General features: G+C 47.3%; 2 protein-coding genes across 2 annotated transcripts in view; both read left to right on the top strand.

The window, feature by feature from the left end:
* Positions 1–457, top strand: part of LOC129832520 (cytoplasmic dynein 2 heavy chain 1-like) — an 88,212-nt gene extending 87,755 nt beyond the window's left edge. The window contains exon 14 of the mRNA XM_055896640.1: positions 1–457. Within this exon, the coding sequence (XP_055752615.1) occupies positions 1–159 (159 nt within the window). The 3' untranslated portion in view covers positions 160–457.
* LOC129832541 (semaphorin-4E-like) lies at positions 176–27,907 on the top strand. The gene is made up of 15 exons (XM_055896682.1): positions 176–259; positions 19,917–20,033; positions 20,548–20,687; positions 23,154–23,213; positions 23,319–23,417; positions 23,683–23,782; positions 24,014–24,124; positions 24,358–24,509; positions 24,624–24,799; positions 24,963–25,116; positions 25,511–25,733; positions 25,925–26,043; positions 26,345–26,511; positions 26,631–26,683; positions 26,796–27,907. Exons 2-15 carry the CDS (start codon positions 19,937–19,939, stop codon positions 27,461–27,463), a joined length of 2,319 nt encoding a protein of 772 aa, XP_055752657.1. The 5' UTR covers positions 176–259; positions 19,917–19,936; the 3' UTR covers positions 27,464–27,907.

The raw sequence follows: 27,907 nt of genomic DNA, 5'->3' as shown, positions 1-27,907 counted from the left end.
TGTCCCAGTGGCAGCTACGGTCCTGAGGAGGTCATCTCTCTGCCTGTGTACACCAGCTCTGAGCGGGTCAGCGTGGTGACTCACGTCACGCTGCCTTGTGGAGGAAACCCTGACCAGTGGATTCAGAATGGAGCTGCCCTCTTCCTCAAACAGCAGTGAGACAGCCGGGCCAGGGAGCTAGAAGAGGGGGCTGGTGTTGGACTGGAGGAGCACAGAGGGGTGACATGTTTCTCAGGAAGGTTATCGGGCTTCACTACAGGTGTTTGTTGTTTTTTTAAAGCGACGATAGTCTGCAATTCAATGTGAAATGGCACATGCTGGTTCTTGACTATGTTTGAAAAGCATCGATTATTTTAATGTTGTGTTTTGCATGTTGATGGTTTAATGTTTACTCTTTAGTATCATCATAGTCTGTTTGAATGTATTATTACGATAATAAAGCTTTATTTACTCTACATATCTGGTTTCTCTCCATAATGAGTGTTTGTATGTGTTGTAAAGACAGGCCCTGGATCAGGAGATATCTGGTTTCTCTCCATAATTAGTGTTTGTATGTGTTGTTAAGACAGGCCCTGGATCAGGAGATATCTGGTTTCTCTCCATAATTAGTGTTTGTATGTGTTGTAAAGACAGGCCCTGGATCAGGAGATATCTGGTTTCTCTCCATAATTAGTGTTTGTATGTGTTGTAAAGACAGGCCCTGGATCAGGAGATATCTGGTTTCTCTCCATAATTAGTGTTTGTATGTGTTGTAAAGACAGGCCCTGGATCAGGAGATATCTGGTTTCTCTCCATAATTAGTGTTTGTATGTGTTGTGAAGACAGGCCCTGGATCAGGAGATATCTGTCCCGGGGTCTGACCTATTGATACTATACACACACTTCAACTCTGAGCCATGACACACACAGACATCAGACTGACCTGGCCAGTATACTATTCTAGTGGTATTTATCAGTGTGATTGGAGGGTCAGTTTTAGTTAAACCCCCAGTGTGATTGGAGGGTCAGTTTTAGTTAAACCCCCAGTGTGATTGGAGGGTCAGTTTTAGTTAAACCCCAGTGTGATTGGGGGTCAGTTTTAGTTAAACCCCAGTGTTATTGAGAGGTCAGTTTTAGTTAAACCCCAGTATGATTGAGGGGTCAGTTTTAGTTAAACCCCAGTGTGATTGGAGGGTCAGTTTTAGTTAAACCCCCAGTGTGATTGGGGGGTCAGTTTTAGTTAAATCCCCAGTGTGATTGGGGGGTCAGTTTTAGTTAAACCCCCAGTATGATTGGAGAGTCAGTTTTAGTTAAACCCCAGTGTGATACATACTTTCCAGGTCTATGCCCAAACAGTTCGAACTTCTAATTAAAAAAATTAATCTCTCCAGAAATAAGTCTCTCACTGTTGCCGCCTGCTACCGACCCCCCTCAGCTCCCAGCTGTGCCCTGGACACCATCTGTGAATTGATCGCCCCCCATCTAGCTTCAGAGTTTGTTCTGTTAGGTGACCTAAACTGGGATATGCTTAACACCCCGGCAGTCCTACAATCTAAGCTTGATGCCCTCAATCTCACACAAATCATCAAGGAACCCACCAGGTACAACCCTAAATCCGTAAACATGGGCACCCTAATAGACATTATCCTGACCAACTTGCCCTCCAAATACACCTCTGCTGTCTTCAATCGGGGTCTCAGTGATCACTGCCTCATTGCCTGTATCCGCCACGGGTCCACGGTCAAACGACCACCCCTCATCACTGTCAAACGCTCCTTAAAACACTTCTGCGAGCAGGCCTTTCTAATCGACCTGGCCCGGGTACCCTGGAAGGATATTGACCTCATCCCGTCAGTTGAGGATGCCTGGTCATTCTTTAAAAGTTACTTCCTCACCATATTAGACAAGCATGCTCCGTTCAAAACATGCAGAACTAAGAACAGATATAGCCCTTGGTTCACTCCAGACCTTACTGCCCTCGACCAGCACAAAAACATCCTGTGGCGAACTGCAATAGCATCGAAGAGTCCCCGCGATATGCAACTGTTCAGGGAAGTCAGGAACCAATACACGCAGTCAGTCAGGAAAGCAAAGGCCAGCTTTTTCAAGCAGAAATTTGCATCCTGTAACTCTAACTCCAAAAAGTTCTAGGACACTGTAAAGTCCATGGAGAACAAGAGCACCTCCTCCCAGCTGCCCACTGCACTGAGGCTAGATAACACGGTCACCACCGATAAATCCGTGATAATCGAAAACTTCAACAAGCATTTCTCAACGGCTGGCCATGCCTTCCTCCTGGCTACTCCAACCTTGGCCAACAGCTCCACCCCCCCCCCCCCTTCCCCGCTGCTACTCGCCCAAGCCTCCCCAGCTTCTCCTTTACCCAAATCCAGATAGCAGATGTTCTGAAAGAGCTGCAAAACCTGGACCCATACAAATCAGCTGGGCTTGACAATCTGGACCCTCTATTTCTGAAACTGTCCGCCGCCATTGTCGCACCCCCTATTACCAGCCTGTTCAACCTCTCCTTCGTATCATCTGAGATCCCCAAGGATTGGAAAGCTGCCCCTCTTCAAAGGGGGAGACACCCTGGACCCAAACTGTTACAAACCTATATCCATCCTGCCCTGCCTATCTAAGGTCTTCGAAAGCCAAGTCAACAAACAGATCACTGACCATCTCGAATCCCACTGTACCTTCTCCGCTGTGCAATCTGGTTTCCGAGCCGGTCACGGGTCCACCTCAGCCACGCTCAAGGTACTAAACGATATCATAACGCCATCGATAAAAGACAGTACTGTGCAGCCATCTTCATTGACCTGGCCAAGGCTTTTGACTCTGTCAATCACCATATTCTTATCGACAGACTCAGTAGCCTCGGTTTTTCTAATGACTGCCTTGCCTGGTTCACCAACTACTTTGCAGACAGAGTTCAGTGTGTCAAATCGGAGGGCATGTTGTCCGGACCTCTGGCAGTCTCTATGGGGGTACCACAGGGTTCAATTCTCGGGCCGACTCTTTTCTCTGTATATATCAATGATGTTGCTCTTGCTGCGGGCGATTCCCTGATCCACCTCTACGCAGACGACACCATTCTGTATACTTCTGGCCCTTCCTTGGTCACTGTGCTATCTAACCTCCAAACGAGCTTCAATGCCATACAACACTCCTTCTGTGGCATCCAACTGCTCTTAAACGCTAGTAAAACCAAATGCATGGTTTTCAACCGTTCGCTGCTTGCACCTGCCCGCCCGACTAGCATCACCATCCTGGACGGTTCCGACCTAGAATATGTGGACATCTATAAGTACCTAGGTGTCTGGCTAGACTGCAAACTCTCCTTCCAGACTCATATCAAACACCTCCAATCCAAAATCAAATCTAGAGTCGGCTTTCTATTCCGCAACAAAGCCTCCTTCACTCACGCCGCCAAACTTACCCTAGTAAAACTGACTATCCTACAGATCCTCGACTTCGGCGATGTCATCTACAAAATAGCTTCCAATACTCTACTCAGCAAACTGGATGCAGTCTATCACAGTGCCATCCGTTTTGTCACCAAAGCCCCTTATACCACCCACCACTGCGACCTGTATGCTCTAGTCGGCTGGCCCTCGCTACATGTTCGTCGTCAATGGCTCCAGGTCATCTATAAGGCTATGCTAGGTAAAGTGCCGCCTTATCTCAGTTCACTGGTCACGATGGCTACACCCACCCGTAGCACGCGCTCCAGCAGGTGTATCTCACTGATCATCCCTAAAGCCAAAACCTAATTTGGCCGCCTTTCCTTCCAGTTCTCTGCTGCCTGCGACTGGAACGAATTGCAAAAATCTCTGAAGTTGGAGACTTTTATCTCCCTCAACAACTTTAAACATCTGCTATCTGAGCAGCTAACCAATCGCTGCAGCTGTGCATAGTCCATCGGTATATAGCCCACCCAATTTACCTACCTCACCCCCATACTGTTTTTATTTATTTACTTTTCTGCTCTTTTGCACACCAGTATCTCTACTTGCACATGATCATCTGATGATTTATCACTCCAGTGTTAATCTGCTAAATTGTAATTATTCGCTCCTATGGCCTATTTATTGCCTACCTCCTCATGCCTTTTGCACACATTGTATATAGATTCTCTTTTTTTTTCTTTTTTTTCTACTATGTTATTGACTTGTTTATTGTTTACTCCATGTGTAACTCTGTGTTGTTGTCTGTTCACACTGCTATGCTTTATCTTGGCCAGGTCGCAGTTGCAAATGAGAACTTGTTCTCAACTAGCCTACCTAGTTAAATAAAGGTGAAATAAAAAAATAAATAAAAAAGTGATTGGAGGGTCAGTTTTAGTTAAACCCCCAGTGTGATTGAGGGGTCCGTTTTAGTTAAGCCCCCAGTGTGATTGGGGGTCAGTTTTAGTTAAACCCCCAGTGTGATTGAGGGGTCCGTTTTAGTTAAACCCCAGTGTGATTGAGGGGTCAGTTTTAGTTAAACCCCAGGCTCTGCTGGTGTTTGTGTGTGTCTCTCTCTTTCAGCTCAGTAATGACCCTGGAGAGGCTGTGATGGAAAAATATAGGGGGAGGAGGGGAGAGATTGTGTGTCGGTGTGCATATGGGAGGGAGGTGTGTGTGTGTGTGTGTGTGTGTGTGTGTGTGTGTGTGTGTGTGTGTGTGTGTGTGTGTGTGTGTGTGTGTGTGTGTGTGTGTGTGTGTGTGTGTGTGTGTGTGTGTGTGTGTGTGTGTGTGTGTGTGTGTGTGTGGAGAGAGCACATGGGAGGAGGGGTGAGTGTGTGGAGAGAGCACATGGGAGGGGTGAAAGAGAGTGTGTGTGTGTGAATGTGTGTGCGTGCGCGTGCATTCGTATGTGTGGAGAGAGCACACACAGAAGGAGCAGTGAGTTTGTGTGCTGCAGTATTGCAGATGGGGAGTGAAATGGAAGAATGGGTTTAAAAGGAGAGGGGATTGGATTTTAGCAGAACAGACACCTGGACCAGAGAGGAGGGAGAGAGGGGAAGGGAGGAGGAGAGGGGACAGACGGGTGAGAAAGAGGGATAAAGGGGAGTAATGGTTAACAAGAGAGATGGATGGGGAGGACAAGGTTAATGTGAGAGTAAATGAGAGAGAGGGGAGGGGGTAAGGGGAGATGGAGAATGTGACAGAACAAAGATGGTGGAAAGAGTTTTCACCATCAGATGAGGAGGGCCTATTTATCTGCTGTCTATGGCAGGCAAATGATGCAGTAGGTGGATTACATTCTGTTGTTTTCAAGATCCCCAAATACCTTGAACTGGCTCCCTGGCTATTCTTCTGTTCTATATATCTCAGTCTCCAAATCTGCTCTGTTTAGATATTAACCATAGAAATCAGATATTAACCATAGAAATCAGATACTAACCATAGAAATCAGATACTAACCATAGAAATCAGATACTAACCATAGAAATCAGATACTAACCATAGAAATCAGATACTAACCATAGAAATCAGATATTAACCATAGAAATCAGATATTAACCATAGAAATCAGATATTAACCATAGAAATCAGATATTAACCATAGAAATCAGATATTAACCATAGAAATCAGATATTAACCATAGAAATCAGATACTAACCATAGAAATCAGATATTAACCATAGAAATCATGGTTTGTTGTGTTTGTTTGATTGTTTTTCATTCATACAAGGTCTTACTATGTATGTAAATGTCCAGCGTTAAGAATGAGTCCTATCCTACTCGTCAGACATAAACAGTGGTAATAGTATATTTTCATTTGATAACATCCGACTGAATTATCGTTAGTTTCCCAGACTTCTTATCCGTTCATCTCTGAGTTGGGCCACACAGTGAGCTGTTGTTACATTTTCTCTTGTTGCAGACAACATTAGAAACACAAACCGTGGTTTCTGATCGAGCTTATCTGTAAGTCAGTGTTCTTTCTTGGCCCTGAAGAACCACAAGGTGTGCACACTTTTGTTCCAGACCAGCACTAACTTCTAATTCAATTAATGTTCTACTCATCAAGAATACAATTGGTTGAATCAGGTTTCGTCAGTTTTGTTTGCATGTTTTTTTTTCTTCTGATATTTAGACCAGCTGAATCTAGTCCTCTGTAATATCTAGACCAGCTGAATCTAGTCCTCTGTAATATCTAGACCAGCTGAATCTAGTCCTCTGTAATATCTAGACCAGCTGAATCTAGTCCTCTGTAATATCTAGACCAGCTGAATCTATTCCTCTGTAATATCTAGACCAGCTGAATCTATTCCTCTGTAATATCTAGACCAGCTGAATCTATTCCTCTGTAATATCTAGACCAGCTGAATCTATTCCTCTGTAATATCTAGACCAGCTGAATCTATTCCTCTGTAATATCTAGACCAGCTGAATCTATTCCTCTGTAATATCTAGACCAGCTGAATCTAGTCCTCTGTAATATCTAGACCAGCTGAATCTATTCCTCTGTAATATCTAGACCAGCTGAATCTATTCCTCTGTAATATCTAGACCAGCTGAATCTATTCCTCTGTAATATCTAGACCAGCTGAATCTATTCCTCTGTAATATCTAGACCAGCTGAATCTATTCCTCTGTAATATCTAGACCAGCTGAATCTAGTCCTCTGTAATATCTAGACCAGCTGAATCTATTCCTCTGTAATATCTAGACCAGCTGAATCTATTCCTCTGTAATATCTAGACCAGCTGAATCTATTCCTCTGTAATATCTAGACCAGCTGAATCTATTCCTCTGTAATATCTAGACCAGCTGAATCTATTCCTCTGTAATATCTAGACCAGCTGAATCTATTCCTCTGTAATATCTAGACCAGCTGAATCTATTCCTCTGTAATATCTAGACCAGCTGAATCTATTCCTCTGTAATATCTAGACCAGCTGAATCTATTCCTCTGTAATATCTAGACCAGCTGAATCTATTCCTCTGTAATATCTAGACCAGCTGAATCTATTCCTCTGTAATATCTAGACCAGCTGAATCTATTCCTCTGTAATATCTAGACCAGCTGAATCTATTCCTCTGTAATATCTAGACCAGCTGAATCTATTCCTCTGTAATATCTAGACCAGCTGAATCTATTCCTCTGTAATATCTAGACCAGCTGAATCTATTCCTCTGTAATATCTAGACCAGCTGAATCTATTCCTCTGTAATATCTAGACCAGCTGAATCTATTCCTCTGTAATATCTAGACCAGCTGAATCTATTCCTCTGTAATATCTAGACCAGCTGAATCTATTCCTCTGTAATATCTAGACCAGCTGAATCTATTCCTCTGTAATATCTAGACCAGCTGAATCTATTCCTCTGTAATATCTAGACCAGCTGAATCTATTCCTCTGTAATATCTAGACCAGCTGAATCTATTCCTCTGTAATATCTAGACCAGCTGAATCTATTCCTCTGTAATATCTAGACCAGCTGAATCTATTCCTCTGTAATATCTAGACCAGCTGAATCTATTCCTCTGTAATATCTAGACCAGCTGAATCTATTCCTCTGTAATATCTAGACCAGCTGAATCTATTCCTCTGTAATATCTAGACCAGCTGAATCTATTCCTCTGTAATATCTAGACCAGCTGAATCTATTCCTCTGTAATATCTAGACCAGCTGAATCTATTCCTCTGTAATATCTAGACCAGCTGAATCTATTCCTCTGTAATATCTAGACCAGCTGAATCTATTCCTCTGTAATATCTAGACCAGCTGAATCTATTCCTCTGTAATATCTAGACCAGCTGAATCTATTCCTCTGTAATATCTAGACCAGCTGAATCTATTCCTCTGTAATATCTAGACCAGCTGAATCTATTCCTCTGTAATATCTAGACCAGCTGAATCTATTCCTCTGTAATATCTAGACCAGCTGAATCTATTCCTCTGTAATATCTAGACCAGCTGAATCTATTCCTCTGTAATATCTAGACCAGCTGAATCTATTCCTCTGTAATATCTAGACCAGCTGAATCTATTCCTCTGTAATATCTAGACCAGCTGAATCTATTCCTCTGTAATATCTAGACCAGCTGAATCTATTCCTCTGTAATATCTAGACCAGCTGAATCTATTCCTCTGTAATATCTAGACCAGCTGAATCTATTCCTCTGTAATATCTAGACCAGCTGAATCTATTCCTCTGTAATATCTAGACCAGCTGAATCTATTCCTCTGTAATATCTAGACCAGCTGAATCTATTCCTCTGTAATATCTAGACCAGCTGAATCTATTCCTCTGTAATATCTAGACCAGCTGAATCTATTCCTCTGTAATATCTAGACCAGCTGAATCTAGTCCTCTGTAATATCTAGACCAGCTGAATCTATTCCTCTGTAATATCTAGACCAGCTGAATCTAGTCCTCTGTAATATCTAGACCAGCTGAATCTAGTCCTCTGTAATATCTAGACCAGCTGAATCTATTCCTCTGTAATATCTAGACCAGCTGAATCTATTCCTCTGTAATATCTAGACCAGCTGAATCTATTCCTCTGTAATATCTAGACCAGCTGAATCTAGTCCTCTGTAATATCTAGACCAGCTGAATCTAGTCCTCTGTAATATCTAGACCAGCTGAATCTATTCCTCTGTAATATCTAGACCAGCTGAATCTATTCCTCTGTAATATCTAGACCAGCTGAATCTATTCCTCTGTAATATCTAGACCAGCTGAATCTATTCCTCTGTAATATCTAGACCAGCTGAATCTAGTCCTCTGTAATATCTAGACCAGCTGAATCTAGTCCTCTGTAATATCTAGACCAGCTGAATCTATTCCTCTGTAATATCTAGACCAGCTGAATCTATTCCTCTGTAATATCTAGACCAGCTGAATCTATTCCTCTGTAATATCTAGACCAGCTGAATCTAGTCCTCTGTAATATCTAGACCAGCTGAATCTATTCCTCTGTAATATCTAGACCAGCTGAATCTATTCCTCTGTAATATCTAGACCAGCTGAATCTATTCCTCTGTAATATCTAGACCAGCTGAATCTATTCCTCTGTAATATCTAGACCAGCTGAATCTATTCCTCTGTAATATCTAGACCAGCTGAATCTATTCCTCTGTAATATCTAGACCAGCTGAATCTAGTCCTCTGTAATATCTAGACCAGCTGAATCTATTCCTCTGTAATATCTAGACCAGCTGAATCTATTCCTCTGTAATATCTAGACCAGCTGAATCTATTCCTCTGTAATATCTAGACCAGCTGAATCTATTCCTCTGTAATATCTAGACCAGCTGAATCTAGTCCTCTGTAATATCTAGACCAGCTGAATCTATTCCTCTGTAATATCTAGACCAGCTGAATCTATTCCTCTGTAATATCTAGACCAGCTGAATCTATTCCTCTGTAATATCTAGACCAGCTGAATCTATTCCTCTGTAATATCTAGACCAGCTGAATCTATTCCTCTGTAATATCTAGACCAGCTGAATCTATTCCTCTGTAATATCTAGACCAGCTGAATCTATTCCTCTGTAATATCTAGACCAGCTGAATCTATTCCTCTGTAATATCTAGACCAGCTGAATCTATTCCTCTGTAATATCTAGACCAGCTGAATCTATTCCTCTGTAATATCTAGACCAGCTGAATCTATTCCTCTGTAATATCTAGACCAGCTGAATCTATTCCTCTGTAATATCTAGACCAGCTGAATCTATTCCTCTGTAATATCTAGACCAGCTGAATCTATTCCTCTGTAATATCTAGACCAGCTGAATCTATTCCTCTGTAATATCTAGACCAGCTGAATCTATTCCTCTGTAATATCTAGACCAGCTGAATCTAGTCCTCTGTAATATCTAGACCAGCTGAATCTATTCCTCTGTAATATCTAGACCAGCTGAATCTAGTCCTCTGTAATATCTAGACCAGCTGAATCTATTCCTCTGTAATATCTAGACCAGCTGAATCTATTCCTCTGTAATATCTAGACCAGCTGAATCTATTCCTCTGTAATATCTAGACCAGCTGAATCTATTCCTCTGTAATATCTAGACCAGCTGAATCTAGTCCTCTGTAATATCTAGACCAGCTGAATCTATTCCTCTGTAATATCTAGACCAGCTGAATCTAGTCCTCTGTAATATCTAGACCAGCTGAATCTATTCCTCTGTAATATCTAGACCAGCTGAATCTATTCCTCTGTAATATCTAGACCAGCTGAATCTATTCCTCTGTAATATCTAGACCAGCTGAATCTATTCCTCTGTAATATCTAGACCAGCTGAATCTATTCCTCTGTAATATCTAGACCAGCTGAATCTATTCCTCTGTAATATCTAGACCAGCTGAATCTATTCCTCTGTAATATCTAGACCAGCTGAATCTATTCCTCTGTAATATCTAGACCAGCTGAATCTATTCCTCTGTAATATCTAGACCAGCTGAATCTAGTCCTCTGTAATATCTAGACCAGCTGAATCTAGTCCTCTGTAATATCTAGACCAGCTGAATCTAGTCCTCTGTAATATCTAGACCAGCTGAATCTAGTCCTCTGTAATATCTAGACCAGCTGAATCTATTCCTCTGTAATATCTAGACCAGCTGAATCTAGTCCTCTGTAATATCTAGACCAGCTGAATCTAGTCCTCTGTAATATCTAGACCAGCTGAATCTAGTCCTCTGTAATATCTAGACCAGCTGAATCTATTCCTCTGTAATATCTAGACCAGCTGAATCTATTCCTCTGTAATATCTAGACCAGCTGAATCTATTCCTCTGTAATATCTAGACCAGCTGAATCTAGTCCTCTGTAATATCTAGACCAGCTGAATCTAGTCCTCTGTAATATCTAGACCAGCTGAATCTATTCCTCTGTAATATCTAGACCAGCTGAATCTAGTCCTCTGTAATATCTAGACCAGCTGAATCTAGTCCTCTGTAATATCTAGACCAGCTGAATCTAGTCCTCTGTAATATCTAGACCAGCTGAATCTATTCCTCTGTAATATCTAGACCAGCTGAATCTATTCCTCTGTAATATCTAGACCAGCTGAATCTAGTCCTCTGTAATATCTAGACCAGCTGAATCTAGTCCTCTGTAATATCTAGACCAGCTGAATCTAGTCCTCTGTAATATCTAGACCAGCTGAATCTAGTCCTCTGTAATATCTAGACCAGCTGAATCTAGTCCTCTGTAATATCTAGACCAGCTGAATCTAGTCCTCTGTAATATCTAGACCAGCTGAATCTATTCCTCTGTAATATCTAGACCAGCTGAATCTATTCCTCTGTAATATCTAGACCAGCTGAATCTAGTCCTCTGTAATATCTAGACCAGCTGAATCTATTCCTCTGTAATATCTAGACCAGCTGAATCTATTCCTCTGTAATATCTAGACCAGCTGAATCTATTCCTCTGTAATATCTAGACCAGCTGAATCTATTCCTCTGTAATATCTAGACCAGCTGAATCTATTCCTCTGTAATATCTAGACCAGCTGAATCTATTCCTCTGTAATATCTAGACCAGCTGAATCTATTCCTCTGTAATATCTAGACCAGCTGAATCTATTCCTCTGTAATATCTAGACCAGCTGAATCTATTCCTCTGTAATATCTAGACCAGCTGAATCTATTCCTCTGTAATATCTAGACCAGCTGAATCTATTCCTCTGTAATATCTAGACCAGCTGAATCTATTCCTCTGTAATATCTAGACCAGCTGAATCTATTCCTCTGTAATATCTAGACCAGCTGAATCTATTCCTCTGTAATATCTAGACCAGCTGAATCTATTCCTCTGTAATATCTAGACCAGCTGAATCTATTCCTCTGTAATATCTAGACCAGCTGAATCTATTCCTCTGTAATATCTAGACCAGCTGAATCTATTCCTCTGTAATATCTAGACCAGCTGAATCTATTCCTCTGTAATATCTAGACCAGCTGAATCTATTCCTCTGTAATATCTAGACCAGCTGAATCTATTCCTCTGTAATATCTAGACCAGCTGAATCTATTCCTCTGTAATATCTAGACCAGCTGAATCTATTCCTCTGTAATATCTCGACCAGCTGAATCTATTCCTCTGTAATATCTAGACCAGCTGAATCTATTCCTCTGTAATATCTAGACCAGCTGAATCTATTCCTCTGTAATATCTAGACCAGCTGAATCGATTCCTCTGTAATATCTAGACCAGCTGAATCTATTCCTCTGTAATATCTAGACCAGCTGAATCTATTCCTCTGTAATATCTAGACCAGCTGAATCTATTCCTCTGTAATATCTAGACCAGCTGAATCGATTCCTCTGTAATATCTAGACCAGCTGAATCGATTCCTCTGTAATATCTAGACCAGCTGAATCTATTCCTCTGTAATATCTAGACCAGCTGAATCTATTCCTCTGTAATATCTAGACCAGCTGAATCGATTCCTCTGTAATATTTAGACCAGCTGAATCTATTCCTCTGTAATATCTAGACCAGCTGAATCTATTCCTCTGTAATATCTAGACCAGCTGAATCTATTCCTCTGTAATATCTAGACCAGCTGAATCTATTCCTCTGTAATATCTAGACCAGCTGAATCTATTCCTCTGTAATATCTAGACCAGCTGAATCTATTCCTCTGTAATATCTAGACCAGCTGAATCTATTCCTCTGTAATATCTAGACCAGCTGAATCGATTCCTCTGTAATATCTAGACCAGCTGAATCTATTCCTCTGTAATATCTAGACCAGCTGAATCTATTCCTCTGTAATATTTAGACTTATCTATAAGGAGGGGGGACCAGGTGAATCTAATCCTCTGTAATATTTTGAATATATTCCTCTGTAATATCTAGACCAGCTGAATCTATTCCTCTGATATTTAGACCAGCTGAATCTATTCCTCTGTGATATTTAGATCAGCAGAATCTATTCCTCTGTGTGCTTGAAGGACATGCTGAAGAGTGGGGGTCAAAGAAGATGACGGTTCCACAAGAAAGGAGGGAGAGAATGGGGAAGGAGGGAGGGAGACGATGGGAAGGGGGAGGGAGAGAGATGATGGGGAGGGGGGAAGGAAGGAGAGAGAGACGATGGGGAGGGGGGAAGGAAGGAAGGAGAAAGAGATGGTGGGGAGGGGGGAAGGAGGGAGGGAGAGAAAGGATAGGGAGGGGGGAAGGAAGGAAGGAGAGAGAGGAGGGGGGAAGGAGGGAGGGAGGGAGAGATGAGGAGGGGGGAAGGAGGGAGGGAGAGATGAGGAGGGGGGAAGGAGGGAGGGAGAGATGAGGAGGGGGGAAGGAGGGAGGGAGAGATGAGGAGGGGGAAGGAGGGAGGGAGGGAGAGAGACGATGGGGAGGAGGGAGAGAGACGATGGGGAGGGGGTGGAAGAAGGGAGGGAGAGGATGGGGAGGGAGGGAGAGATGAGGAGGTGGGAAGGAGGGAGGGAGAGATGAGGAGGGGGGAAGGAGGGAGGGAGGGAGAGAGACGATGGGGAGGAGGGAGAGAGACGATGGGGAGGGGGTAAGGAGCGAGAGAGGAGGGAGAGAGACGATGGGGAGGGGGGAGGAGGGAGGGGGAGAGGCGATGGGGAGGGAGGGAGAGAGACGATGGGGAGGGGGAAGGAAGGAGGGAGAGGAAGGAGGGAGGGAGACGATCGGGAGGGGGGAAGGAGGGAGGGAGTCGATGGGAAGGAGAGAGGGAGAGAGACGATGGGGAGGGGGGAAGGTGTGAGGGAGAGAGACGATGGGGAGGGGGGAGGAGGGAGGGAGAGAGACAATGGGGAGGGTGGGAGGAGGGAGGGAGAGAGACAATGGGGAGGGGGGAGGGAGGGAGAGAGAGGATGGGGAGGGGGGAGGGAGGGAGAGAGAGGATGGGGAGGGAAGGAGACAATGGGGAAGGAAGGAGGGAGGGGGAAAGAAGGAGGGAGAGGGACAGAAGGAGGGAGAGAGACGATGGGGCGGGGGGGAGGAGAGAGGGAGAGATACGATGGGGAGGGTGGGAGGAGGGAGGGAGAGAGACGATGGGGAGGGGGGGGAGGGAGGGAGAGAGAGGATGGGGAGGGGGGAGGGAGGGAGAGAGAGGATGGGGAGGGGAAGGAGGGAGGGAGACAATGGGGAAGGAAGGAGGGAGGGGGAAAGAAGGAGGGAGAGGGAAAGAAGGAGGGAGAGAGACGATGGGGCGGGGGGGAGGAGAGAGGGAGAGAGACGATGGGGAGGGGAAAGGAGGGAGGGAGTCGATGGGAAGGAGGGAGGGAGACAAGAGGGAAGGAAACGATGGGGAGAGGGGAAGGAGGGAGGGAGAGAGACGATGGGGAGGGGAAGGAAGGAGGAAGGGAGACAATGGGAAGGGGGAAGGAAGGAGGGAGGGAGAGAGGGAGACGATGGGAGGAGGGAGGGAGGGAAGGAGGAGGGCGAAGGAGGGAGGGAGAGAGACGATGGGGAGGGGGAAGGAGGGAGGGAGACGATGGGGATGGGGAAAGAGGGGGGACAGAGACGATGGGGAGGGTAAACTAAGGAGGGATCGAAAGAGACGATGGGGAGGGGGCAAGGAGGGGGGACAGAGACGATGGGGAGGGGAAAGGAGGGAGGGAGTCGATGGGAAGGAGGGAGGGAGACGATGTGAAGGGGGGAAGGAGTGAGGGAGAGAGACGATGGGGAGGAGGGAGGGAGAGAGACGATGGGGAGGGGGCAAGGAGGGGGGAGAGAGACGATGGGGAGGGGGCAAGGAGGGGGGAGAGAGACGATGGGGTGGGGGCAAGGAGGGGGGAGAGAGACGATGGGGAGGGGGCAAGGAGGGGGGAGAGAGACGATGGGGAGGGGGGAAGGAGGGAGGGAGAGAGACAATGGGGAGGGGAAAGGAGGGAGGGAGTCGATGGGAAGGAGGGAGGGAGAGAGACGATGGGGAAGGGGGAAGGAAGGAGGGAGAGAGAGAGACGATGGGGAGGAGGGAGGGAGAGAGAGATGGTGGGGAGGGTGAAGGAGGGAGAGAGAGGATGGGGAGGGGGGGAGGAGGGAGGGAGGGAGAAAGACGACGGGGAGGGAGGGAGAGAGACGATGGGGAGGGGAGGGGGAAGGAGGGAGGGAGGGAGGGAGAGAAAGGATGGGGAGGGGAAGGAGGGAGGGAGACAATGGGGAAGGAAGGAGGGAGGGGGAAGAAGGGAGGGAGGGTGACGATGGGGAGGGGAGAGGGAGGGAGAGAGACGATGGGGAGGGGAGAGGGAGGGAGAGAGACGATGGGGAGGGGAGAGGGAGGGAGAGAGACGATGGGGAGGGGGGAGGAAGAGAGACGGTGGGGAGGGGGGAAGGAGGGAGGGAGAGAGACGATGGGGAGGGAGGGAGAGAGACGATGGGGAGGGGGGAAGGAGGGAGGGAGGGAGAGAGACTGTGGGGAGGGGAGGGAGGGAGGGAGACAATGGGGAAGGAGGGAGAGAGAGGGTGGGGAGGGGGGAAGGAAGGAGGGTGGGAGACGATGGGAAGGAGGAGGGAGAAGGAGGGAGGGAGAGAGACGGTGGGGAGGGGGAAGGAAGGAAGGAGGGAGGGAGACGATGGGAGGAAGGAGGGAGGGAGAGAGACGATGGGGAAGGAGGGAGGGAGGGAGAGAAAGGATGGGGAGGGGAAGGAGGGAGGGAGACAATGGGGAAGGAAGGAGGGAGGGGGAAGAAGGAGGGAGGGTGACGATGGGGAGGGGAGAGGGAGAGAGAGAGACGATGGGGAGGGGAGAGGGAGGGAGAGAGACAATGGGGAGGGGGGAGGAAGAGAGACGGTGGGGAGGGGGGAAGGAGGGAGGGAGAGAGACGATGGGGAGGGGGGAAGGAGAGAGGTGGAGAGACGATGGGGAGGGAGGGAGAGAGACGATGGGGATGGGGAAGGAGGGAGGGAGGGAGGGAGAGAGAGAGACTGTGGGGAGGGGAAGGAGGGAGGGAGACAATGGGGAAGGAGGGAGAGAGAGGGTGGGGAGGGGGGAAGGAAGGAGGGTGGGAGACGATGGGAAGGAGGAGGGAGAAGGAGGGAGGGAGAGAGACGGTGGGGAGGGGGAAGGAAGGAAGGAGGGAGGGAGACGATGGGAGGAAGGAGGGAGGGAGAGAGACGATGGGGAAGGAGGGAGGGAGAGAGACGATGGGGAGGGGGAAGGAGGGAGGGAGAGAGACGATGGGGAGGGGGATGGATGGAGGGAGATAGACGGTGGGGAGGGGGGAAGGAGGGAGGGAGAGATGTTGCTAATGGATTAATAGGCTTTTAACACCATCACCACTCTCACCACCGACACACACACCTCTCTTCCTATCTGGAGATGGCCTGTGGGCTGTAAGCATGTTCAGGCTGAGAAACAAAGCTGTGAGGCCGACCTGCCTATTGATCACAATCCACACTTACCATTACTGTTACGCACACACACACACACACACACACACACACACACACACACACACACACACACACACCCCCCACGAGAGTAAAAATAGAGTTGTGTTGTGTTCCACATCAGGGGAGGTTCTTATTCTCCTCTTCCAGTCGAGTCGACAGCCTGGGCAGACTGAGCCAATGACAGGTCTGCAACAACATCTGCTCATCAGGTCTCTGAGAGGAGAGGAGAGGAGAGGGGGGACTCTCGTTCTAGAGGGGACTTACTGGAACATATCAATTATGGGGCTGCAGTAGGGATCTCTGGCCAGGATACAGTCCAGACAGAACCCATACTGACCACAGTCCCTAACTGGAATCTGGACCACTCCAGACTCTGAGCCTGCATAGAGCTGTCCCTAGAGAAAAACACACACGGACTATTAAGCCACCAGTGTTAGCTTCTCATTGGATGACCTGGTGCCAATCATCTTGAACAAGCAGGTAGCCTAGTGGTTAGAGCGTTGGACTAGTAACCGAAAGGTTGCAAGATCGAATCCCCGAGCTGAGAAGGTACAAATCTGTCGTTCTGTCGTTCTGCCCCTGAACGACCCACTGTTCCTTGGCCGTCATTGAAATCAAGAATTTGCTCTTAACTGAATTGCCTAGTAAAGTAAAAGGAAAATGTATGCTGTATCTACAGCCCCGGTAGGTATAGACATCTCTGGTCCAAGGGTTAGATGTGTCAGTAAGCTTCCTTTAGTGAAGGTCGGCACCACGGGAGGAAAACCTGATCCTAAATCAATTATTAAGTGTAGAAAATCTGGACCAACCACCTAAATGGGCAAAGAACAACAATTTTTCACACAATTAGAGTACAATTCCATAACCTGTTAAAGTAATGTCTCCCCAGTGTCACTGACACCCCTCCCCAAGTGGGAAGATCCTCTATAACTATACCACAACAGCATCAGCAGTATGTGGTTGGGTTTAAATTGATTCTACAGATACTTATTTGAAGTGTTATTCGGAGGTTTGGGGGAGGTTTGGGGGAGTTTATTGTGTCCATAGGCCCCCACTGATAGTTCATCTGTGTTAATGTTGAACAATGTTCTGGATTAGACGGGCTAATCGCCTGTTACCTCTAACCCCTCCCACCGGCCCATACAGCCAATGGAGTGACAGAGAGGAACGATCTCTTAGACCTGTGTGCTCACATCAGCCAATCAGATACCTTGCTCTCAAGAGGATGCCCTTGAGCACTCCAACACACAAACACACACTGGCTACACACTGGCCACTTCATTTGCCACGTTCAGAGGGCAGCGAGTCGCGTTCAGAGGGCAGCGTGTCGCGTTCAGAGGGCAGCGTGTCGCGTTCAGAGGGCAGCGTGTCGCGTTCAGAGGGTAGCGTGTCGCGTTCAGAGGGCAGCGTGTCGCGTTCAGAGGGCAGCGTGTCGCGATCAGAGGGCAGCGTGTCGCATTCAGAGGGCAGCGTGTCGCGTTCAGAGGGCAGCGTGTCGCGTTCAGAGGGCAGCGTGTCGCGTTCAGAGGGCAGCGTGTCGCGTTCAGAGGGCAGCGTGTCGCGTTCAGAGGGCAGCGTGTCGCGTTCACAGGGCAGCGTGTCGCGTTCAGAGGGCAGCGTGTCGCGTTCAGAGGGCAGCGTGTCGCGTTCAGAGGGCAGCGTGTCGCGTTCAGAGGGCAGCGTGTCGCGTTCAGAGGGCAGCGTGTCGCGTTCAGAGGGCAGCGTGTCGCGTTCAGAGGGCAGCGTGTCGCGTTCAGAGGGCAGCGTGTCGCGATCAGAGGGCAGCGTGTCGCGTTCAGAGGGCAGCGTGTAGCGTTCAGAGGGCAGCGTGTCGCGTTCAGAGGGCAGCGTGTCGCGTTCAGAGGGCAGCGTGTCGCGTTCAGAGGGCAGCGTGTCGCGTTCAGAGGGCAGCGTGTCGCGTTCAGAGGGTAGCGTGTCGCGTTCAGAGGGCAGCGTGTCGCGTTCAGAGGGCAGCGTGTCGCGATCAGAGGGCAGCGTGTCGCATTCAGAGGGCAGCGTGTCGCGTTCAGAGGGCAGCGTGTCGCGTTCAGAGGGCAGCGTGTCGCGTTCAGAGGGCAGCGTGTCGCGTTCAGAGGGCAGCGTGTCGCGTTCAGAGGGCAGCGTGTCGCGTTCACAGGGCAGCGTGTCGCGTTCAGAGGGCAGCGTGTCGCGTTCAGAGGGCAGCGTGTCGCGTTCAGAGGGCAGCGTGTCGCGTTCAGAGGGCAGCGTGTCGCGTTCAGAGGGCAGCGTGTCGCGTTCAGAGGGCAGCGTGTCGCGTTCAGAGGGCAGCGTGTCGCGTTCAGAGGGCAGCGTGTCGCGATCAGAGGGCAGCGTGTCGCGTTCAGAGGGCAGCGTGTAGCGTTCAGAGGGCAGCGTGTCGCGTTCAGAGGGCAGCGTGTCGCGTTCAGAGGGCAGCGTGTCGCGTTCAGAGGGCAGCGTGTCGCGTTCAGAGGGCAGCGTGTCGCGTTCACAGGGCAGCGTGTCGCGTTCAGAGGGCAGCGTGTCGCGTTCAGAGGGCAGCGTGTCGCGTTCAGAGGGCAGCGTGTCGCGTTCAGAGGGCAGCGTGTCGCGTTCAGAGGGCAGCGTGTCGCGTTCAGAGGGCAGCGTGTCGCGTTCAGAGGGCAGCGTGTCGCGTTCAGAGGGCAGCGTGTCGCGTTCAGAGGGCAGCGTGTCGCGTTCAGAGGGCAGCGTGCCACACACTGGCCACTTCATTTGCCACGTTCAGAGGGCAGCGTGTCGCTCCGTCGGGATGTTTATGGTTTCCCAGAAAAAGCAAATCACCACGGCAACGGCTGAGTGGATTTACGGCCGTAGCCCTGTCTCCCACCCTTAGACAAACCATGTATCATCCTTACACAGTACACACACTCACACATACACACTTACACACACTCATATACACTCATAGTAGTTTGAATGCACAAACACACGCACACTCATACACACCACACAGACACACAGACATATACTACATTTAATTTCAATAGAGCACAATGTTATAAGGGTTGCTGTGTCAGAAATAATGGCTGATTTAGGGGTGAGCTTCCATGTATGTGGTGGGAAATTGAGGGACAACAAGATCACTAGTACAGTCATAATGATTTGAGGAGGGTGACAACATAGAAATACAATCTAGATGATATTTCTATGGATGACACTGGCATTGGCTCGGCATGTAGATTGTACATTGTGTCATCAGTCTTAGAATGTGTAGCCCAACTCTACTCCTGAAAATTCTATTGTAGCTGACCAAACAATGCACAGCTTAGAATGCTGGAGTAATTCAACGTTCCACCATTAAACCCTATGGGACATGTTTCAGGATAAAAACGTGTATAGTTTAAATAGAATCCAAACGCTTTGGTCAATCTGTCCAGATCATTACACAGTTTTGTGTGTGTGAGGGTGATCTAGTTGAGACAATTATAATAGCAGCCAAAAAGGAAAGCAATATGCCCAGACTGTGGATCCATTTCATCATCCCCTGTAGTGTACAGTTTGATGTCATAATCAACATGTCATTACCTGTATTATGACATCACACGGTCAATCCTATAGAAACAGCAGCCCAAAGCCAACATTAAGAGACTTCTGTGTTGCATTGAACATTGACAGCTGCTGACAAGAGGACTATCATGGCTCCTCTCACTTCCCTGAGGGTTTTCTTGGGCCTGTTCCTGGTCCTAGGTGAAGTGTTTGCCAGCATCCCTAGGAAGACCGTACAATATGACAGTAAGCCATTATCTCTCTCCAATGTCTGTTTACATCCTTGCATGTAGAGAAATGCATCTTTTCCACTCAACTAAAGTTAGGCTTATATGGCAGCTTAGTCAAATGTTTTTTCTCAATATAAAGCATCATCTAATATGATCCAAAGCCATCCAAAAGGGTTCTTTGGCTGTCCCCATGGGAGAACCCTATGAAGAATCCTTGTACAACCCACTGTGGAAAGGGTTCTACCTGGAACACAAAAGGGTTCTTCAAAGGGTTCTCCCATGCGGAGACAGCCAAAGAACCCTTTCAGGTTCTAGATATCACCTGTTTTCTAAGAGTGTAATCTAGATAATATTACTTGTAACAGCATTCATAAAGACTATGTAAAAGCATTTAGGCCCATAACAACTATTTAAACAGTATTTTCAAAGTATTTAAACATAGAGCATTGTGCCTCTCTGTCGTGATCAAAAATGTTTTATAAATGCTAGACACAACCACTAAAATGTTATCATATTCTTTTTCTGTTTAGATGCTAAGATTTTCAGAGAGAATGGCATTTCAAACTATTCAACGATGACATTGAGAGAGGACCTGGGTGTCCTTGTCATTGGTGCTAGAGACGCCGTATACGCTCTGGACCTCGAGGACATCTCCTCGAAAAAGGCTGCGGTAAGGAACTCAGTCTAATCAAGGTCTTGTATGTCAATACATCCATACAGTATTGACTGGTCTCTAGAGTATTCCTGCTCTACATTAATGTGAAGCTGTCTGTTGCTGCAGGTCTACTGGCAGGTCTCAGAGCCTGCTGATGTTAATGTGAAGCTGTCTGTTGCTGCAGGTCTACTGGCAGGTCTCAGAGCCTGCTGTATGTTAATGTGAAGCTGTCTGTTGCTGCAGGTCTACTGGCAGGTCTCAGAGCCTGCTGTATGTTAATGTGAAGCTGTCTGTAGCTGCAGGTCTACTGACAGGTCTCAGAGCCTGCTGTATGTTAATGTGAAGCTGTCTTGCTGCAGGTCTCCTGGCAGGTCTCAGAGCCTTCTGTATGTTAATGTGAAGCTGTCTGTTGCTGCAGGTCTACTGGCAGGTCTCAGAGCCTGCTGTATGTTAATGTGAAGCTGTCTGTTGCTACAGGTCTACTGGCAGGTCTCAGAGCCTGCTGTATGTTAATGTGAAGCTGTCTGTTGCTGCAGGGCTACTGGCAGGTCTCAGAGCCTGCTGTATGTTAATGTGAAGCTGTCTGTTGCTGCAGGTCTACTGGCAGGTCTCAGAGCCTGCTGTATGTTAATGTGAAGCTGTCTGTTGCTACAGGTCTACTGGCAGGTCTCAGAGCCTGCTGTATGTTAATGTGAAGCTGTCTGTTGCTACAGGTCTACTGGCAGGTCTCAGAGCCTGCTGTATGTTAATGTAAAGCTGTCTGTTGCTGCAGGGCTACTGGCAGGTCTCAGAGCCTGCTGTATGTTAATGTGAAGCTGTCTGTTGCTACAGGTCTACTGGCAGGTCTCAGAGCCTGCTGTACGTTAATGTGAAGCTGTCTGTTGCTGCAGGTCTACTGGCAGGTCTCAGAGCCTGCTGTATGTTAATGTGAAGCTGTCTGTAGCTGCAGGTCTACTGACAGGTCTCAGAGCCTGCTGTATGTTAATGTGAAGCTGTCTTGCTGCAGGTCTCCTGGCAGGTCTCAGAGCCTTCTGTATGTTAATGTGAAGCTGTCTGTTGCTGCAGGTCTACTGGCAGGTCTCAGAGCCTGCTGTATGTTAATGTGAAGCTGTCTGTTGCTACAGGTCTACTGGCAGGTCTCAGAGCCTGCTGTATGTTAATGTGAAGCTGTCTGTTGCTGCAGGGCTACTGGCAGGTCTCAGAGCCTGCTGTATGTTAATGTGAAGCTGTCTGTTGCTGCAGGTCTACTGGCAGGTCTCAGAGCCTGCTGTATGTTAATGTGAAGCTGTCTGTTGCTACAGGTCTACTGGCAGGTCTCAGAGCCTGCTGTATGTTAATGTGAAGCTGTCTGTTGCTACAGGTCTACTGGCAGGTCTCAGAGCCTGCTGTATGTTAATGTAAAGCTGTCTGTTGCTGCAGGGCTACTGGCAGGTCTCAGAGCCTGCTGTATGTTAATGTGAAGCTGTCTGTTGCTACAGGTCTACTGGCAGGTCTCAGAGCCTGCTGTACGTTAATGTGAAGCTGTCTGTTGCTGCAGGTCTACTGGCAGGTCTCAGAGCCTGCTGTATGTTAATGTGAAGCTGTCTGTTGCTGCAGGTCTACTGACAGGTCTCAGAGCCTGCTGTATGTTAATGTGAAGCTGTCTGTTGCTGCAGGGCTACTGCCAGGTCTCAGAGCCTGCTGTATGTTAATGTGAAGCTGTCTGTTGCTGCAGGTCTACTGGCAGGTCTCAGAGCCTGCTGTATGTTAATGTGAAGCTGTCTGTTGCTGCAGGTCTACTGGCAGGTCTCAGAGCCTGCTGTATGTTAATGTGAAGCTGTCTGTTGCTACAGGTCTACTGGCAGGTCTCAGAGCCTGCTGTATGTTAATGTGAAGCTGTCTGTTGCTGCAGGGCTACTGCCAGGTCTCAGAGCCTGCTGTATGTTAATGTGAAGCTGTCTGTTGCTGCAGGGCTACTGGCAGGTCTCAGAGCCTGCTGTATGTTAATGTGAAGCTGTCTGTTGCTACAGGTCTACTGGCAGGTCTCAGAGCCTGCTGTACGTTAATGTGAAGCTGTCTGTTGCTGCAGGTCTACTGGCAGGTCTCAGAGCCTGCTGTACGTTAATGTGAAGCTGTCTGTTGCTGCAGGGCTACTGCCAGGTCTCAGAGCCTGCTGTATGTTAATGTGAAGCTGTCTGTTGCTGCAGGTCTCCTGGCAGGTCTCAAAGCCTGCTGTATGTTAATGTGAAGCTGTCTGTTGCTGCAGGTCTACTGGCAGGTCTCAGAGCCTGCTGTATGTTAATGTGAAGCTGTCTGTTGCTGCAGGTCTACTGGCAGGTCTCAGAGCCTGCTGTATGTTAATGTGAAGCTGTCTGTTGCTACAGGTCTACTGGCAGGTCTCAGAGCCTGCTGTACGTTAATGTGAAGCTGTCTGTTGCTGCAGGTCTACTGGCAGGTCTCAGAGCCTGCTGTATGTTAATGTGAAGCTGTCTGTTGCTGCAGGTCTCCTGGCAGGTCTCAAAGGAACAGAAAACGTCCTGCGAGAGCAAGGGGAAAAATTCAGTAAGTGGATTGTATGATGGATCATCTCTCCTCTCAGAGAACTCTCTGAAGCAGTATACTGATAGAAACAAACCACATGACCGTACCAATCTTATTCCATTCCAGATGGAATGTCAAAACTACATCAAGACACTTCAGACTCTCCACGATGGCAGGATGTTGGTGTGTGGGACCAACGCATACAACCCCACATGTGACTATATGGTGAGTATAACCTGGACAGGACATCTCACCTGTTGTTTCACACTACATATCATGTGACTGTGGACCGTTGTCATATTCTGGTTGTTTTACACTGAACTAACGGCAGACATGTGTAGCGCGCCCACCCTCTGTCTGTGAGGGTCCCAGCTACCTTTCAGAGTGGTTATAGATCACAGCCTTAATGGACATCTCAGAGTGGTTATAGATCACAGCCTTAATGGACATCTCCACATCGCAACCAAACATGCATTGTGTTCTCCAACAGACCTACGCAAACGGAACGTTGACCCTGGAAGGGAAGAAGGAAGAGGGGCGAGGTAAAGTTCCCTTTGACCCCTTCCAGAGGTCAACCTCGGTCATGGTTGGTGAGTACAGCTGCTTTCTGATATCTACAGTACCTCCCCACAAGGACGGAGTAGTAGAATTGTGCACCCAATATTATAAATAAAACAACTATAAATAAAGTGTTGAAAAAAGTGGATCCACACTGAAAGTTGTGTTAGTGATGTAAAATACATTACTGATGAACTTCATTCACTTCTTAACAGTCTTTATTGTTTCAGTTGTGATGATTGTCATTGTTAATCATCTATCAGGGACAGAACTATATTCAGCCACGGCGGTCAACTTCCTGGGTACTGAGCAGGTGTTTCAGCGTCACTCCTTCCCACCTATCAGGACCGAACACAGACAGTCCTGGCTTAACAGTAAGCTCCAACCCTTCTGTTTTAAATGTAGGACTCACTGTCACCCACAGAATACTGTGACAATGTGTTGATGTATTTCTTGATGCGTAGCTAAACAGACACCTGAATGTGGACATTCCACAGAGAGACACAGCCATTTTAAATGTCTTTCTTTATTCAATATGCCTTAAATAATGGATCCCAAGTCTGTGTTTTCTGTCTCTGTGAGAAAACTGAACTGTGTCTTTTTTCAGAGCCCTCCTTCGTACAGTTGGACGTCGTCCCCGAGAGCATTAACAACCTGGATGGGGACGACGATAAAGTCTATATGTTCTTTAGCGAGGAGGCCATGGAGTTCGACCTGCCAGACCAGATCAGGGTATCTCGTGTGGCACGGGTCTGCAAGGTACACTTATAAAATGCTCTTAAATTTAAAGAACGTTTATGTCTGTTCCAGTGTTCTAATACCATGGTCGACACTGACACCGAGCATGTCTCCCTCCCTGTGGTTGGTGTGCAGGGGGATATGGGTGGTCAGAGGACCTTACAGCAAAAGTGGACGTCCTACCTGAAGGCCCGTCTTGACTGTCCGGGGCCCCTGGAACCTAGCCTGCCAGCCATCATTCAGGACGTCTTCCTCCTGGAAGACCAGGATTGGAGGAAGAGCGTGTTTTACGCTGTTTTCAGCCCGCAGACGTGAGTTCTACCATTTCTTTATTCGTCTTGTCCAGCAGAAACGCTATACTGTCAAATCTGTAAAATCATGATCAGCTGTAGAGATACTACTCAAATATGAACACTCTATGAGAGACGTTCTGAAGTGATGTTGGAATAATGAATGGCGTTTTGATGATTACAGACCCACATCGGATCTCTCTACTGTGTGTATGTTCAGCGTGGCTGACATTGGGAAAGTGTTCGCTGAGGGTAAGTATATGACTCCGGTGACAATGCAGTCAGAAACAAGGTGGGTTACCCACACCGAAGAAGAGCCTGTCCCACGACCTGGAGCGGTGAGTAATTACATGACTTATATAGATGATTGAATTAAATTATCATTGATTAACTTCTTCCAGACATAAGTGTCATGTGACAGTGTTGTGCCTATGTTCCTCTACAGGGCTCAATTATTGTCCCAAACACTTAATAAAATGTGGCAAATACGCTCCGCATGAGTCCCAAATGGTTTCCTATTCCTTACTGTACAAAGTGTACTACTGTTGAACAGAACCCTATGAGCCCTGGTAAAAAGGAGTGCACTATATAGGGAATAGGGGGCTATTTGGAACACAGGCTTAGATTCACGAGTGCTTCTGTCATAATTATAGACCTACAGTGTATGTGAACTCTGTGTATGTGAACTCAGTGTATGTGAACTCGTCAACTCTGGTCGTGTTGTTGTTAAAGTGTATGAACAATGCTGTGCGGGACCTCGGGATTGAGCACTCGCTGGACCTCCCTGACAAGACCCTGCAGTTCGTCCGTGACCAGCCACTCTTGGAGGGAGCAGTGGCTCCGCTGAGCGGGGGTCCACTGGTGCTGCAGAGGGGAGCCAGGTTGTCAGTGATTGTTGTGGACAGAGTGATGGCCGTGGATGGAGAAATCCACCACGTTATGTTTATTGGAACAGGTAGTGACTATTCACAGCCCTTTATCATCCCAATTCACATTGTTCTGTGTTTGTGGCAGGGATTATTACTGTCTATATATGTATTCATGTACTGTGTGTATATATATATATATGTGAATTTTTTTCTGACAAAGAAAATCAATCAATGTCAGTGTTGTCTGTAGTAACTGAAGTGTCCTGCTCCCTGACAGAGGAGGGCACGGTGCTGAAGGCTGTGCAGTACGCTGCTGGTGACACAGCCATCATCCAAGAGATCCAGCTGTTCCAGACTCTGGAGCCAATCAAAGTGCTGCGTCTCTCCTCTGGCACGGTAACACATTTAGTGCAAAACGTTATGAGTATATTTTTTATTTAACTAGACAAGCCAGTTAAAAAACAAATTCTTATTTACAATGACGGCCTACCGGGGAACAGCGGGTTAACTGCCTTGTTCAGGGGCAGAACGACAGATTTTTACCTTGTCAGCTCTGGGATTCAATCCAGCAACCTTTCGGTTACTAGTCCAACGCTCTAACCACTAGGCTACCTGCTTGTTCAAGATGAATGGCACCAGGTCATCCAGTGAGAAGCTAACACTGGTGGTTTAATAGTCTGTGTGTGTTTTTCTCTAGGGACAGCTCTATGCAGGCTCAGAGTCTGGAGTGGTCCAGATTCCAGTTAGGGACTGTGGTCGATATGGGTCCTGTCTGGACTGTATCCTGGCCAGAGATCCTTACTGTGCCTGGGACACCACCTCAGCAGCCTGCTCATCTGTCCTCAACTTACCCACTGGCTCCAGGTAGGATCCTGCTACACTCTACAACACTCTCACTCTAGAATAACCACTGTCTGCATGTACTATTGGAACAAATATGGTTTCAAATGCCCTTCGATTAACAGTAGCTCTTTCTCTTTCAGGGACATGTACCAAAGCCTTATGCATGTGGATGCCTCGCTATGCCCCCAATCAGGTAGGTTCTTTTCTCAACTAGTGAAATACTGTGATGTATCAACATGAAGTAGGCTACATGCCAAGTTAAGGACATTCAGTGACTCCTATCCTCCCCATTGTGTTGTTTTCAGTCCCTGTGAAGCCACTTCCATTACCATTCAATGTTGGGAGCTCCATCCACCTGCCGTGCCAACCAGCATCCAACCTGGCACAGGTGAGCTGGCACTTTGCTAGGCAGCCCCTCCAGCTGAGAGACAGGTACCAGATGTTGAGCCAGGACTTGTTGATAGTCAGTGCCGTAGCTTCAGACGCTGGTCGGTACACCTGCCAGAGTCTGGAGGAGGTCAAAGGTCGACTCTACACCAGGACAGAGGCTGCCTACATCCTGCAGCCCACAAAGACTCTACTGGTCCTGCAGATATATGTGGCTCTGCTGTCTATGCTGCTGGGGGTTGTGGTCATCTGGAGTGTCAGGAGACACTTCAGACTCAGGGTCAGAATTCACCCAGCAGAACCCAGCCAGAACAACAACAACAACTGGAGAACAGACCCTGGTTGTGTCCCTGGGTCTGAAGTGAACAACAATCACACCATCATCACTATTGAGGACATGGAGGATAATCAGACAGCGAGGGTATCTGTTGCTCTTCTGTCCATGATCCTGGGGTCTCTGATGCTCTGGAACATCAGCAGAGACCAGTTGAGCCACAGAGTCTTCAGGATGGAGGAGGGACTCCAGGATCACATGTCACCGGTTAACAGCTCATCTGACGCAGTTATCCACATGGGTGACATCTGAGCTGGGACTAATAACTGAGACTAGGGGTGCGTTCAATTCGATTCAACGTTTGCTATGTTGCGTGACGGTTTGTACTGAACGACACGTTTCCCCAAAACGGTGCTCACCATTCTTAGACAGCCTTTGAGGTACGTTCGCTCCCATTTTGGTGGATGTGACGAACTGTTGCCTGTTCAATAAGGGTGTGGACTATTTGAAATCTCTAAACATGCGTAGCACACACCATACAATCTCCCTCCGGGCCACAACAATCCCACCGCTTTTCAGCGGGTTGTTCAGTACCGTTTCCGTTTGAATTAAATGTTGAACCCCATTCTGCCGTACTGACAGCACCCCTAGAATCACCAGCACCATTCTTTACTCATTGTTTTCCACTTAAGATCTTTGTGTTGAATGTATTTTGTGTTTTTATGTTTGTATAAATATTATATATTGCAAATATTA

This window comes from Salvelinus fontinalis, chromosome 33, assembly GCF_029448725.1.
Source record: "Salvelinus fontinalis isolate EN_2023a chromosome 33, ASM2944872v1, whole genome shotgun sequence".
Lineage (NCBI taxonomy): Eukaryota > Metazoa > Chordata > Actinopteri > Salmoniformes > Salmonidae > Salvelinus > Salvelinus fontinalis.
The sequence above is the reverse complement of the archived record's forward strand: the minus strand, read 5'-3'. Positions and strand labels throughout refer to the sequence as shown.

Excerpts from the sequence above, each read along its gene's own strand:
- LOC129832541 (XM_055896682.1), top strand. The coding sequence starts at position 19,937 with ATGGCTCCTCTCACTTCCCTGAGGGTTTTCTTGGGCCTGTTCCTGGTC. Across the intron at positions 20,034-20,547 it reads GAAGACCGTACAATATGACA|ATGCTAAGATTTTCAGAGAG; the intron begins GTAAGCCATTAT and ends TTTTCTGTTTAG. Across the intron at positions 23,418-23,682 it reads ACCCCACATGTGACTATATG|ACCTACGCAAACGGAACGTT; the intron begins GTGAGTATAACC and ends GTTCTCCAACAG.